The sequence below is a fragment of the Aulonocara stuartgranti genome (assembly GCF_965226115.1).
Source record: "Aulonocara stuartgranti genome assembly, chromosome: 3".
Taxonomy (NCBI): domain Eukaryota; kingdom Metazoa; phylum Chordata; class Actinopteri; order Cichliformes; family Cichlidae; genus Aulonocara; species Aulonocara stuartgranti.
Genome location: NC_138941.1, coordinates 74,745,466 through 74,760,865, shown reverse-complemented (window position 1 = coordinate 74,760,865; position 15,400 = coordinate 74,745,466). Strand labels below are relative to the sequence as shown.

Below are 15,400 nucleotides of genomic sequence, written 5' to 3'. Positions count from 1 at the left end.
CTTTTTCTGGTGAAATGTCTGGAAGTTTCTTTGGTTTGTGTACAAGAAAGTGAAACAATTTTCTTGAATTCTTAAACATTTTACATGATATTAGTAGGCAGCTCCTTTACTAAACAGCTCCAACTGTTTGATTTGTTTGAATTTTACAGGACAGCTTTTTCCCGTGTTACTCATTCATTATGGAGCTACTGTAGTTAACATGTAATGCTTCTCTAAAACCCTGTGACACAATCTTCTTTAACATTAGTGCGCATCAACCCCACATCTTCCCTGTTTTATTGCTGATGTTGGCCTGACAGTATTGGGGTAACAATGTCTCCTCTGTTTAGGAGAGGGCAGCAGGGTCACATCCAGAGGCGGAGCCAGACATTTGAAACACCCGGGGCTTAGCCCAAAAGGATAGTATGCATGTGGGATTTTTTTTTCCCTTGGGGGGGGGGGGGGGGGGGGGGTAGAAATGACTGAAAGATTAATTGGCTCTGTTTTGAGTTTTGTTCAAAAAAGAATGACTTCATATAGGGAAAAATATATATCACATGTGCAGAACACCTTAAGCTAGTTTTTTAATTAAGCAGCAAGGCAGAACAAAATCAGGGCTGTATCAAGACACGAGGACTAAACCCCAATTCAACCAGACCAAGAACTGATCCAGAATTAAAACAGGACTACAACAGTTCAAAATCAGGACTACTTGGGACTTAACCAAGACAGAACCAGAATCAGAACTAGATGATAGTAGCACTAAAAATCATCATAGACCTGCACTACATTTATTTTTTAATTTTACCAAAGTACAATATTTAGATTGAGAAAGGTTTATATAATTATTTAGCCTTGTTGTGCAAACAAGCCTTCATAACTTAATAAATATAGAATTTGAAAAATAACAAACCTAAAAAGAAACACTAGGTATGAGATACATGAGGACCTATGATACAGTGATACTTTTGGTAAACAACCATTTGACTAACATGTGTGTCTCACCTGCTCTTGTTCATCTCTGTTCTGTCCTCATTCTCCATCTCCCTCTCTGCTCCTCTCTCTCTCCCTCTCTGTTCCTCTCTCTCCCTCTCTGTTCCTCTCTCCCTCTTTGTGCTGACAATCATCAAATATACAGTTGAAACCAGATATTTACAAACTCTTCAGATAAAAACACAAACACTTTTAAATTGTAACCTCAAATCAGACTAAATGTTTATTTTTTTAGATTGATAAATATAAAAAACATATTTGTTAACTTTAAGAGTAAAGAGAGAAATCGTCTGTATTTCTTAATTGTAAATGGCACCAAATTGTATTCAAACTGAGCCACACTTATGGAGCTCCACAGTTCTTTTCCTGGTGTTTTGTTGACATCTCTTGATTTTCCCATGTCACAGAAACAGGCTCTGTGTTTTGCCTTATATGCATCCACAGCTGTGCCACCTGTTTACTCACATGGACTCTACTAACCTATCAGAAGCTTCTTCAGCTCAGAATGGAATCGTCTGGAGTTTTCTTATTAATTAACAATAAACTTAGTGTACATGTACTCCTAAATTTGATGAAAGTGATAAAAAACAGAAAGCTCTGTCTCTCTTTATTGTGACATTTAACTAATTCAAAAGATATTTCAATATTTATCTAAAACAAAAGTTTACTCTAAATTGATGTTGTGCAGTAAAAATGTTTTATGTTTTCTCCCTAAAGTGTAAATATCTGGTTACAAATGTGAATATCCTGCTGTGTACTGAAATTCCTCTTGTTTTGCATAGAAATATACTGAACAACATACAAAGCATAATATATAAAATAACATTTACCTGAGTTTTTCTTTGAAAGAACCCTCTAATGTCCATTCTTATATTTCAGTACATAACTGAAACCGATTTAGTCGGGGAGGGTAAGAACTGAAAATATGAAATAAACACACGTAAGCTAAGAATCTCTAAAAAAAAAATAGCATTTGTTCGGCTTTTCATTTCGCCATTTGTTGATTCACTTGAAGAGCAAGTAAGGTAATATTGGTCAAGTGATCAGTTTGATATCAATCTTTCGTGATGCACCGTCATATTTACATTATTTGTACGGTACGAATGATTTGCTTTGGTACCTGGTCAAACTTAAGCTCTCCTTAGTATGGCTGGCTCCGTCTCTCCAACAGCACACTGACGGGCAGCAGCTGCCCCGCCCCCTCGCTCAGTCGCTTAGTGCCTGAGCTTGGATCATACCAATATCAGGGGGGGATTCACGCACAGTCGTAAATTCCCACAGTGTGCACTATGTGCTTCGAATATTGTGTGTACTTTTTGTTTTATACAGTTGTCAGCCAGACATCTATGAAAAAATTACACTCCAAAATACCCCGGGCTTCTGACAAAACAACCCGGGCTTAAGCCCAGTAAGCCACCCCCACGCTCCGCCCCTGGTCACATCCTCACTGACATCACCTGTATTTGCACTACAGTCGTTCCCTTCACTGACCTTTGCTCTCCTTCTCTTTTCCATCAGGTTGTGTAAAACTGAAACAGGCATTAAATGTTTACTACAAATGATGCTTTACACAGAAATGCATTGTTAGCTGTTTTTACACACCAGCCTGTGTGAACCTTTAGTCTGAGCATGGGGTCAAAGGTCAGGACAGAAATGCAGCACTGTAACACATATACATATGTAGAACATCAGACATTTGACTGATTTGTGTTGTGACAGCTAGTTTTTTCTTTATACAAATAAATCATCATCACACACAGAAGAAATGTGCAGACTGTACATTTATTAGCTAATATCAGTGGATACAAGAAAAATGGTATGAAGACAAACACTAGCAGCCTTAGCGTTTCTGTTCTGAATCTCTAATCTCTCACAGATATTCATCAAACCCTGTCCTCTATCAGCTTTCAACATAAGAAAAGTATTAGGCCTCATTGAAAAACAGTCTGTTTGCAGATGAAGTACGTTAAAAACTATACTTAAAAACATTTCATACACAAATCTGTCATTTATCCAGATTTTCTTGACTGAGTTTACAATTTACTAGAACTGCCAAAAACACATGAATAGAAACAAATAATGAAGGATCCACTTCAAGGAAAGTGGAAAAGCCTCTGTTAGCTGCTGTTTGCAGCTAGCAGAGGCTAACAGAGTCTAATACCAACGCTAACCAACAGTTTAGCATATCGTCGACAGCTCACCTCAGCATGGCTGTCCTCGGTCAGCAGTGAGCTTTATTAACTTGCACAAAGTTTTACACCCTGTTTGAGAGTAAATAAAAGTGGACATTTCTCAGCTCCAGCATTGACAGCTGAGGTAAACGGTGGACCGACAGCTTATCCACAAAATGGGAAAAACTCCGGTCCAGAATCCGGTCCAGTCCTCGTGGCAGTAAAAACTGTAATCATGCATACATGCTTTTGCACACCTGACCATTTCGTACAATATAATTGAAGTTTTGGATTTAAAAATTTAGCAGACGTGAACGAGCAACATTCCTGATGAGGCTGGTCAACGCTGTTCAACTAGAAGCCTACGTGGATGATATCCCAGCCTACACATCCCCCTGAACTGAATTGCCTCAGTGAAATACTTGCTCACTCACACCAAACTTCATTAAATGTGAATGTGTTACTTTGCTGGTTCCCAGTTGCAGCTTAAGTACATCCAATATTAGATTTCCCAGCTTTTCAAACACACCATGAGCTGTGCCATTTTCTGGGCACAGCAGGTTAAAACCATATAAAGATTTCCTGATGTTGTATCTCCAATAACAGGTCACGGCATTTCGCTCTCGAGGCAGCCAGTGCGCTTCCCTGCAGTCCCAAAAGGTTGATTCGGTTCATCTTGACGCACACCTGTGTGCACTTGTATTCAAAAGGTTTTTCCGTGTAAAGATCTGATAGTGGGTGTGGGGAGCCATAGATTCAGCCCCCCCCCCAGGACCACCCGATGGGCAGATGCTCCACCCTCCTTGAAAGAGCTGAAGAGATGCCTATATGGGATGTCACCGTGCAGCCACAGTGCAGAAGTCAGAGAGGGCCGGCAGCCAGCTGCACCAGAGCAGACCGAGGCCCGAGGTTTGAGGGCCCTCCACCCCCAAAGTAGCCTGACGGAGTCACGGATGCCAGGCCCTGCCAAGCAGCCGCCGGGAGTGAGCCAGTATGTGAGACCTGACTTGACACATAGACATAGACAAACATGCACACACAGACACAAACATACACCACCCTCATACACACATATACAAATAATCAGCACTCACCCAGTGTGGAGACAAGATGAACCCACACTCCCCAAACACACTCTGAACCCCAAGTCCATTTCTTTTAGGGGAGAAATGTTTGATTTTGGGGTGGGGATAAATTTCATGATACATGATCACATGGTCAAATATTTTTAGACGTTTGGCTCCTCCCACGGGATGGTGTGCATCTTTCTCTGCTTTCTCTGAGATGTGAGTATGGATATGTGTGTGTTGACTGTTGAGGCAGGTGGATGCTGCTGATTGCTGGTTTGAAAGAGTTCCTAAGTGTTGATTGGATGATTGGATGTACAGCAGCTTCTTAAACCCCAGCTCACAGCCACCTCCGCCCTCTACTTCCCTCCTCTGTACCAAATAAGGAGCCAGCTTTGATCCAAATCAGCTAACTGCGCATCACCAGCTCTTCCTCGTCCTCGCTGTCCAGAAGCAGCAGCGTGATGATCTTGACAGGGAAGTGGTGAAGCTGAAGGTGTCACTCTGCTGCCAGTCGTCATCCCGACAACATGAAGACTTCATCTGTGTCTCTGCTCCTCGGTGAGTCAAACGCTGAAATCCTTCACTCACTCATAGCGTTCATTTATCTTATAACACAGTAACAGAGTGTGTGCTGGATGCTCTCACTGACTGACTCTAAAATGAAATCTCTTCAGGTCTGTCCAAAGTCTGAAGTTACGTTTATGCGAGAAGAAGAGTTCACTCTTCTTCTTTAGTGTTTTTGTTGTTTTAAAGTTCAGATCCATCGTGTGTTCTGGACTCAGAGAGTTGGACCTTCATATCCAGTTTGTTGTCTTTAACATGTTGACTTGTAGAGAAGTCAGGCAACCTCTTTTTTTTATCGAAGATCAACTTTCATTCAGGAAACCACAGCTGCTAGCTGCAGGTACCACATGCTCCTCTGGTCTGTTATGTAGTCTTCACTTCCACTATAGAGAGCAAACTTTCCTTCATGTGGACTCTAATGAAAGGACTGGAGACTGTTTTTTGTCATTTACCTTACTTTTGTGTATTTTGTTATTTTTCTCATGATGAGCTTCAAACAGAAGCAAACTGGGACTCAAACCTGTGAATAAAGATCAATGAAGCAGCTTCTCCAGGTTTTTATTCAGCAGCTGATGCTGAATAAACAACTAACCCTTATCCCATGGCTTTGGTTTATAAGTTCTGACTGTTTAATCCTGAGAATGCTTTTCTTGCCTGCTGTACCCCTTACTCCTTTATTCCCCATTGCCCATCCATCCAAACTGCTGAGTCTTCATGAAGCCTGAGTGGGGAGCAGTTTCTCTTCTGCTGCCAATAATCAACAATTCCCCAAAATCTGCTTAGTTTGGGAAATATTTAGGTGCAGGGTGTTGGATTGTCAAAACAGATATGACGCCCACCTCATTCAGACCAAGTGTACCAACATAGTTTCGTCAGCATGTGTTACAACTGAGCTGGCGCTTTGTGTGATGTTTATAAGTCTAAATGTACTTTTAAGCCCAAACAGAACCTTAAAAGTGAATTAAAGGTCTCCCCCCTTTAATGTGATGTTTTTGGAACAAGACCAGATTGAAACAGGTTCCTGCCCTCTGACCTTCAGTGACCTCTGACCTGTTGCAGGTGTGTGTGTGCTGCTGCTGTCTGCACTGACTGTTTGTGCAGGTGAGTAGATGAAGTGCACCATGGTCCAGGACAAACACTGAGTGTAAACACTGATAGAAACTGTCCGTCTGTCCTCCAGTCTCTCTGAGCGTCAGTCCAAACCTTCAGCAGTTCTTCACAGCAGCCTCAGTGTCTCTGACATGTGACGGTCAGCTGGGCTCTGATGGATGGACGGTGAAGAGGGACACAGGAAGTGCGACTGAGTCATGTGGAGCGGGTGGGCGGGGCTTTGGGAAGATAAATGGTCCATCCTGTGTTTTTGATGAGTTCAGCCCAGTCAGTGGAGTTTACTGGTGTGAAGGTGAAGCTGGAGAGAAGAGTGAAGAAGTCAACATCACTGTATCAGGTAATGAAGTCATTCATTTCATCAGACTAACAGCAGACTGTTATACCACCTCTACATCACTCTGTGGGTCTTTTCCTCAGATAAAGAAGTGATCCTGGAGATCCCTGCACTTCCTGTGAGGACAGGAAGTGATGTCACTCTACGCTGTAAAAACAAAATTGGTGGCACAGCCGCAGCTTATTTCTACTTTAATGGACGTCCTGTTGGACCTAAATCAGAGAAAAACATCACCATTAACGTGCAGCAGTCTGATGAAGGTCTCTACTGGTGTGCTCCTGATGAGTTTGGATCATCTCCTCAGAGCTTTCTGAGGGTCAGAGGTCAGAACACTGTTTCCTCTTAAAGCTTAAACCTGTTGAGAAGATAACAAACTGAATGACCCAGCTTCATATCTTTCCTGCAGATCCTACTACACCAACACCACCAACAACAAAAACATCAGCAAACATCCATATCTCCTGTTCTCCTCCTCCTCTTCCTAATCCCTCCTTCATCATCCCAGTCATAGTTACTGTAGGTTCTCTGGTCCTTGTGGTTCTGGTTTTGGTTCTAGTTCAGCTTCTTTGGAAGAAACGCACAGGTATGATATCTGTCTGACCCACCTGGGCTCTTTTGGTTCAAGCAGCAAATTAAAATATTTTGAAATTTCACTTGAGAAAATCTGAGGGACTTTCCTGTCTGCATTTATTTTGTAGAGCACTGGATCCCAACATCTTTAGACTGATGCGTTCCCATGGCCCAATTGAAAAGTTTTAAAAGTTCTGGAAGTGTGTCCATAAAAATGAAAAGTATTACTGATATAAACTGGGCTTATCTCTCATTCAAAGTCAGGTCCAGACAGCTTCCATCAGGGTTTCAATTGTAGGATCGCTCCCTAGAAATTAGATTCAGACTAAAACCCCACAGACACAAACACCAGTTTGGGTTGTTTTTCCCGATTGGCTGTCACTTGTTAAGGTGGTATGATACAGGAACAGTGTTCTGTGGTCTCATCACTCTGATGCTGCCATCATGGCTCTGCTTAATCCATAATCAACCAGTCTTTGATCCTGAATCCTGTACCTGTAACATCAGACTGTCTATGAAAGTCTTCTAAACATCCTACAGCAGTGAAGTGATCACCAACGTTCATTCACATCACATCATTTCTGCAGGGAGACACCAGCCAGCCTCTACAAATGATGTCACATATGCCGAGGTCACCATTAGAGAGTCAGCCAATAAGATGTCAGTCATCCAACCAGAAGTGATTTACTCCAGCCTGAGCATAAACACTACAGGTACACATTCTAGCAGGTGACATAAATGAGCGATAAAAGCAAGAGAAATTGAGAGTTGAAGAAGATGAGACTTTTTTTCTCCTCTTCATGCTGCCATGTGTATTTGACCTCTGTCTCTAAATTAATCTGAAAGTTTCTTGTTCTGGACAAATTTAAATGTAAACCCATTTTCTAAAAATTTTAAATTTAAAAACTGTGTAAATAAAAAAAGAATACAAAGATTTGTAAATCTTATATTTTATTAACAACACAATACCAAAAACAAGTTAAAAGAAGAGAAAACCAAGTGGTACCAAAGACCAACAGCTGGAGGAGGAACACTTCCAGAAATGACTGTCAATGAACACAGTTCACCACACCACCTATTCCAGGAGCGCAGCTTCATAGTAGGAGAGTCAGGTGCTGAACTGGCCTGCCTGCAGTCCTGATCTTTCATCAATGAAAACATCTGGAGCATCATGAAACCAGAAGCAGGACAAAGAAGAGCCAGGACTGCTGGGCGGCTAAAACCCTCCATCAGACACGGATGGAGCAACATCCCACTCCCAAAAAGTCCAAAAGCTGCTGTCCTCAGTTCACAGACATTTCCAGAATGATGTTAAAAGGCGAGTCTGTACAGGAGCATTACAAAATTACACTTCTGACATGTGTTTGGTTTTCTCTCTTTGAGAGAATATGAGACTTGAAAATCATTGGATTCTGTTTTTATTTGTTTTAAACAGCATCACTACTTTGAGGTCGTAACATGTGGTCATGGAAAAAATATTTTTACCCCAGGGCAGCTGTGGCTACAACTGTAGCTGCCTCCACCAGTGTGTGAATGGGTGTGTGAATGTGTGTGTGAATGGGTGGATGACTGGGTGTGTAAAGCGCTTTGGGGTCCTTAGGGGGGACTAGTAAAAGCGCTATACAAATACAGACCATTTACCAAATATATCAAAAGTTTTGAAAGTGGGACAGGAACGCAGGATCCACAGCAGGTCTGCAGCTCTGTCGCTAGTTTCCTGTTTTACAGTTAACGTTGTCACTGGTTTCCACTAAACCTTTACTGTGGTCTCTGTGGTCGAGTCACTGTTTGAAAAATGGGACAGTGACAGTGTCAGACAGCCGTGGCACTGATCCTGCAGCTTCAACAGATCGCTGCACTGGAAGAATGTGATTGGTACATAGTGTGAGGCAGTTCAGGTTAGTATGAACGTCTGCCCTTTTCCAAAATAAATGTGGGAAATTTTCTTTATCCATGTGTGTTTGGTGAAAAATAAAGTTGACAAGTCGCTCAGAGAGAGATCAAAGATGAGGTTAGGCCACCTTTTGGATTCCACACGAGGAGCTGATGAAGATGCAGAGTCACCAAAGTGACGGGAGAAAGTTCTCCTGTGTGAGACGCAGCAGTCACATCAAAAGCAGATAAATGGTGAAGTCACCTGAGTCAGTAGCTGTTTTTTCCCCAGAGTCGAGTGTTCATTCACCCACATCAAAACAGGTGCTGCTCGTGTGGTTAACTGATGAGAGAAGCTGAAGTCTCTGCGTGACAGGGCTTCCTTGTTGACACCAGTGGGAAATGATCAAAGGTAAAACAACCGGTGTGATAAACCACGAAGTGTTTTATGTGTTTAAGTTCAGTTTAACTGCTGTTCGAACGTTGTGGACTGTTTCCCGCCATGAAGAGAGAAAAGATAAACAGTGTCTGACAGAACATGAGAGTGTGCTGAACTGGATCAAATTATTACTGAGAATGAAATACCATGACCTCATGAACTACAGTAAACTAAGAATGATGATGATGAGTAGAAGGAAGAAGACGACCCACAAACTCCCTCCTCAAATGCCTGTCTCCTCAAGGTCAGCTTTGTTTCACTCAGCAGTTCCACCTCAACAACGCCGTGTGGTTCAGTCGAATTTTCCCGTATCAGTTATAGTTTCCCTGCTTTCTTTCTTTCTGGTTGTTTCTGCCCTCCCGTGACCATCCTAGAGCCTGTCTCTCTGCCTGTTCCTGCTCACAGAGAGGCTTGTACCCTGCCTTCCCCTGCACCCTTTCCAGTTCCCTGAATGGTGGTCGCTGTGGTCCAGTCAGTCCCAGTTGCCTAGAGCAGCTAGGGCTCCGCTTGTCCCTGCAACCATATCAGTTCCTCAGGTAGCAACAGCTAGTGTCCAGCTGTCACCTGCTCCCAGCGTGAGGACATCCAAGGCCCAGTCCACCTTTGCACCCTGGCTGGTGTCCAACTACTTCCCATGCCTGTCCCTACTCGTAGGGTGACAGTGGCCAAGACACAACCTATCCTTGCACTCGCACCCATTCCTTGGATTGGGACAGCTGTTCAGCCAATCCCTTCAGCAGTACCTGTTCTAAGCGCTCAACGAATCTTAGTACACCATAGAAGCACAAGCAACAGGGGTGGGGGTAAGCCGGTGTAGACAGCACATCTGGTCCTGTAGCATGCGCTGGGCCCAGATCTGCCCCCTGACCTCGGCCTTGGAGATAAGCATGCAGAGGTGTTTGGGGTGCAAAGGATGGGAACGAAGATTCTAAACACAGTCTGTTATCATGGAGAAAGGTCTTGTTGTCCAGCTCCAGCCTTGAGGCCACAGCTGGCGCCAATGTGGTAGGCGCATGAGATGGTAGTGATTTTCCTTTAGTGCAAAAACTGCATGCCAATTTTACAGTTGCTCTAGATGTCCGTCACTGGTCTCTCAATCTCCAAGATGTTATTACTATTATTATTATCATGTTATTACTATTACTAAGCTCTTTTTAGCGGCTGTTTGACCACAAACAGCTGGTGCAGCTTTGCTAGATTAACCCAATGATTTAAAATCATGGTTGACATTAAATATTTTGCATGTAAATGATCAAAGAACGTAGATTTTACGATTTGAGCCCCGTCATTATCTTTAGGGTGACCTTAGCCCTTTGGAAAACTCCAGAACTTCCTGATTAAAAAATTTGCAAGTGATTTCTTTCATGGCAGTTTTTCATTTGTGAAACAAATCAATTCCGTTGTAAAAGCCAACTTCTTCCAGCTCAGGGCAAAAAATAAGAACATTTTGTAATCGGCTGACTTTAGAAAGTTATTCATGCATTTATTTAATCCAGGCTTGATTACTGTGATAGTCTTTATTTTGGTATCAGCCAGGCTCTGCTCTCTCATCTTCAGCTTGTTCAGAATGCTGAATCCCAGTGGGATAAGGTAGAGATTTCCTGTCCTCTGTTGATTTCCCCTCCACGATATTCATTTGATCTTAATGCTCCTTGCTGCTGCATTTATGGTGGCCCATGAAGGATTCGCGAGAACCATCCTTCAAATCTGGGGAGACAGAGGACGCATTTGTGGGCCACATTTGGAGGAGCCTTCAAATATGAACAACCTTCATCGCCTCACTGTGACGTATTCGGCCTACAAATGCGGCCTCTGAATTTGGCAACAGCCAAAGACTATGTGACTGTAACATTAAATTAACAGTGTCTTTAAATGACCTTTGACCTTTAGTGACCTCTGACCTTCAGTGACCTCTGACCTCCTGTTGCAGGTGTGTGTGTGCTGCTGCTGTCTGCACTGCAGGTGAGTTGATGAAGTGAACCATGGTCCAGGACAAACACTGAGTGTAAACACTGAAGTGCTTCACTCATCTGTCACAGATAGACACACTAACAGAGTGTGAGCTCTCACTGACTGACTCTCAAATCAAATCTGTTCAGGTCTGTCCACAGTTTCATGTGTTGTTTAGGCGACAGGAAGAGTTCACTCATCACATCATCAAGTAGAGATGTTTTCAGTTTCTGTAACATGATGGTTTGTATAGATATCAGCCAACAATCATCAGATATCAGCTTTCACTCAGGAAACCACAGCTGCTAGCTGCATGTACTAAATGTTTGTCTGACCGGCCTTTGTTGTATAGTCTTCACTTCCTCTTCTGTTTACAAATTTTCCATCATGTCAACTGAGTCAAATTTAATTTCTCTCAGAGTTTGTATGCTTTGTTACTTTCTGATGATGAGCTTCAAATATGAGCAAAGTGAGACTCAAACAGGACGTAAACCTGCAAATAGAATCCATGAAACAGCTTTTTCACACTGTTCATCCCACAGCTGAGGTGGAATAAACATCTAACCTTCAAGAATGTGCTTTTTTATTTTGCAAGACCTGCCTGCAGTACCTTTACTGTCCACTTACCCAAAGCTGCTGAGAGCCTGAGTGGGGAGCATCAACTCAAACAAACAACAAATCAGTGGAGTTTACTGGTGTGTCATTCCGTTACAATCGAGGTGAGTGGCTGCAAATTTCCACCAGGTTCTTGAACCTCTTTCATATCCGCCCCAAGCAGGCCCATAATCTCTTCATCTGCTCCACTCACCTGGAGCTGATTTTTGGCAATCAGGCTGGAGCTATTTAAGCCTCACACTGACGTTCCTTCTCCACCAGTTAGTCAGCTACTCCATGTTGGAGCTGGCTTTTATGTCCCTTGTTCTCGTGTGCCTTAGTTTTCCACGTCTCTTACTCTACCTTAAGCTCATCCCTTGGACCTCGAACAACTTACCTTCACTCTGGAAATCTCTCCGTGCCTAACCCTTCTAAGAAGAAGATCAAATGGAAAATGAATGATGGAAACTGAGGTCAGAGCTGCAGACTTGCTGGTGAGGAGAGGTAATGATCTTCAGGCAAGGCAAGCGCTGTTCAGTCCTCTCCTCATCTTCCTCGTGCTCCTTTGTATATTCCATGTAGCATTAAAGGCACGAAGGAGTTTAAACAGGTAAAGTCAGGTAAATGGATCCTGGTTATTGATTCAAAGTGACTAAAGTCAGTAAAGAATAAATGTTTAGGCTTTATTGTGTCAGTCAGACAAACATTAACAGTAACCTGTCTCTTCTATCAGACACAGAGATGAGTGATGACATCAGAAATAAACCTGAGTGCAAACAAAGGGAAATGTTTCTTCTGTGAGCTGTGTGACGTTAGCACTGACCAGCAGAGGGCGTCGGAGTCACATGATTGAAAATAAAGGCATAAATTGTCCAAAATTAACTTTCTTTATTTCTGTTCCCTTTATGTGTCTCCTTTCATCTTGCCTCCTTGTCTCCTCCCTCCTTCCACCATGTCTTCCCCACTCTCACATTCTTACTTCTCCAGTCTCATTGTTCCTTCCTCCTCTATGTATGTCTCCTTCATCGCTTCTTTACTCTTTTTACCCTTCTCTTCTTTCACTTTATCTCCTGCCTCCTCCTATGTTGCCTCTATCTTCTTGTCTCAAAGTTTCCTTCATCCTTCACTCCTCATTCGTTGCCTACTCTCTCCTTGTCTCTTTTATTTCACTATTCTTTATTTTCTTCTTTTCAGTTTCCTCCTTGTCTCTCATTGGTTCCTGCCTCCCTGTCTCCTCCTCCCTTGACTGTGAGGATTCGTGAAGGTGAAACATGTTCAACACAAACTGATTCTCCACACACATCTATGGGCTCAAATTGTGGTCATAAATATTTTGTACTTATAAATCTGACCGACTAGTTGTGAACTGAGTTTTGTAACCTTGTAAACCAAAATATCTAAAACATTTATGTTTGTGCATCTATAGATGCAAATTGGTGTGTGTGCAAAAAAGATTTGGGTTTTTTTGTTTGTTTTTTTAAAAGAAAGAAAAGAAAACTAATAATAACAATAATTATTATTGTTACCAGCCTAATAATAATTAGGCTGAAGAACCAACAATTTTAGCCCATAAGAACCATAAGAATGAACTACCTCCAGGACCTGAAGCTCAGTAAAGCACCCCTCCAACAGCCAAACCTATCTGTTCTCTCATTGGATTGTTAAATTTGTGATTGACATGACGTTAACCAATCAGCTTAAAGGAAGAAAAATTCGGTCAAAATTTGTACTTTGAGGTTGTGTGATCCCCTTACAGTCTGAGCACACCCTTCACTCCCCAATATTTAAATATGGGGACCACTACCCGAGTCTGAGAGTCAAGGGCCCCAGATATGCAACGTTGCAAAGGCCTGTCAACCAAGTGAGCCCTACAACATTGAGAGCCTTCAGGAACTCAGAGTGAATCCCATCCACACTACAGGCTCTGCCACCAACCAGGTGTTTAATTGTGTGGATGCTTTAAGCATCCACACTATTGAGTTCCTGTTTCTCTTTAATCTTTATACTTTATTATTCTACTTGCTTCCGTACACTTTTTGGCACTTAGCTACTTCCACAATTTTCAGCCGATTTTCACCGTTCAAATTTTAAACTATTCTGCTATTTTTTGCTAATGCCGGCTATATCTTTTGGTGCTCATAACTTCTATACTTTTTGAGATATTGAATTTTTTTTGGCAATATCAATGTGGTCACTTTTTTCTGCTCGCCGGGCAGAGCTGTGTTTTAGCTCAGTGAGATGAGCATCCGTTCTCAGACTGGGAGGCCCGGGTTCAAATCCCGCTTATGGCAACATTTCTTTCAGTTAACAGTTAAACTTTTTTAACTCTTTTCAACACAAATTTCAGCTTTTTCATCCCTTTTCAGCAGAATTTTCAGTTTTTTCACCACTTTTCAGCACAAATCCCAGCTTTTTCAGCTGTTTTCAGCAAAAAACTCTTTTCAGCAGAAATTCTGCTGATTCATCTCTTTTCTGCAAAGTTTTAGCCTTTTCACCTCTTTTCACCTCAATTCTCTGCAGCTTCTGCTCATTTCAGCAGAATTGTCAGTCTCTCCACCTCTTCTTTGTGAGCATCCACACTGCATTTTCGCAGGAAATGCAAATTTTTCTAGTTGCCTCATTGATTCCAGACTCACTTCCCTTACAGAAGATCATCTGTGGGATTAGGACAGCTTGAAAAAGTCTTCATACCCCTTGAAAATTTACACATTTTTTCACCTTAAAACCACAAACTTAAATGTTTTTATTTATGTTTTTAGTAATAGGCAGAGGCTAGCCTGTTTGGCGCCCTGGGCAACCACTCCATTAAAAAAAGATGATCTGATGTCTTCTCTGCTTAATAAGGTAATTAAAGAAGCACTGACACATTTTTCTGTATGTTTTTACATAATTCCACCATTTCTGGTTATAGATGCAGAAACTTCATGAAATGAAAAATCTTCCTGATCACAACCTCAGTCTTTTTCTAAATGACTTCTGCATACTATTGTGAATAAAAAATGAAATCTGAGATTTGCGAAACAGTTCTTTCTGTTGTTATTTACATTTTACGAAGGCCCCCAGATCTTGTGTAACTGGGTTTGTAAAGGCAGTTGTTCAAGCTCAGCAGCCTTGCAGTGACAGTCGGTCACGGGACTTTCATAGCGATCTGAAACTGCAGCTTCCCAGTGAGAAGCTTACAGGCAAAGTCACAGGGGTCATAATTTAATAAAAAGATTTACTCAATCTAGCCTTCCTTAGTTATTGTTTGTATCCTGTAAATGTTCTTTTATGTAGTTTTAATTATTTTATTTTATTGTTAAATAATCTCCTAGTCGAGTTGTGTTTGTATTTTCTTTTACATATTTTCACTGCACTGCAGCAAATTAGTGCGCTCCACCTGTTGGTGTATTTATTGGCTTTTAATGTTTCCCTCCTATAAATGATCGTATTACTGTAAAACACTTTGGGGTACTGCTGGTTTTAAATGTGCTATATAAATAAAGTTGTATTCTCTTTGTTATTTCCTGTTCTCAGAAGGAGCATTGAGCTGTTCATAGACTGCATGAACTGCAGTATTAGCAAACTGCACATATAATTTATGTCCACTCAGGACTGTATGCTTGTCTTTTCACGTTCATATGTATATTTATATTTAGTCCCATGTCTCTGTATTCATCTGTGTATCTTAATAGTTTTGTTATCATATCTCTGTTTCTACACTGATTTTATATGTTGTTTCTTGTATATTTGCTGCTATGATAACTCAGTTTCC

General features: G+C 41.7%; 1 protein-coding gene and 1 long non-coding RNA gene across 2 annotated transcripts in view; one reads left to right on the top strand and one right to left on the bottom strand.

Annotated features, from left to right (window-relative positions):
- Nucleotides 1-455: 455 nt before the first annotated feature.
- On the bottom strand, nt 456-2,144 carry LOC309703720. Its single transcript, XR_014275983.1, has 3 exons — nt 2,093-2,144; nt 1,803-1,889; nt 456-1,095 (listed from the first exon to the last, which is right to left on the bottom strand). It is a non-coding gene; the product is annotated as an uncharacterized lncRNA (long non-coding RNA).
- A 2,493-nt stretch (nt 2,145-4,637) lies between these two features.
- LOC309703631 (uncharacterized protein) overlaps nt 4,638-15,400 on the top strand; it is a 33,713-nt gene continuing 22,950 nt past the window's right edge. The window contains exons 1-4 of the mRNA XM_082528561.1: nt 4,638-4,771; nt 5,837-5,878; nt 5,958-6,224; nt 6,305-6,544. Coding sequence (XP_082384687.1) covers nt 4,741-4,771; nt 5,837-5,878; nt 5,958-6,224; nt 6,305-6,544 — 580 coding nt within the window. The 5' untranslated portion in view covers nt 4,638-4,740. The remainder of the gene's footprint in view (nt 4,772-5,836; nt 5,879-5,957; nt 6,225-6,304; nt 6,545-15,400) is intronic.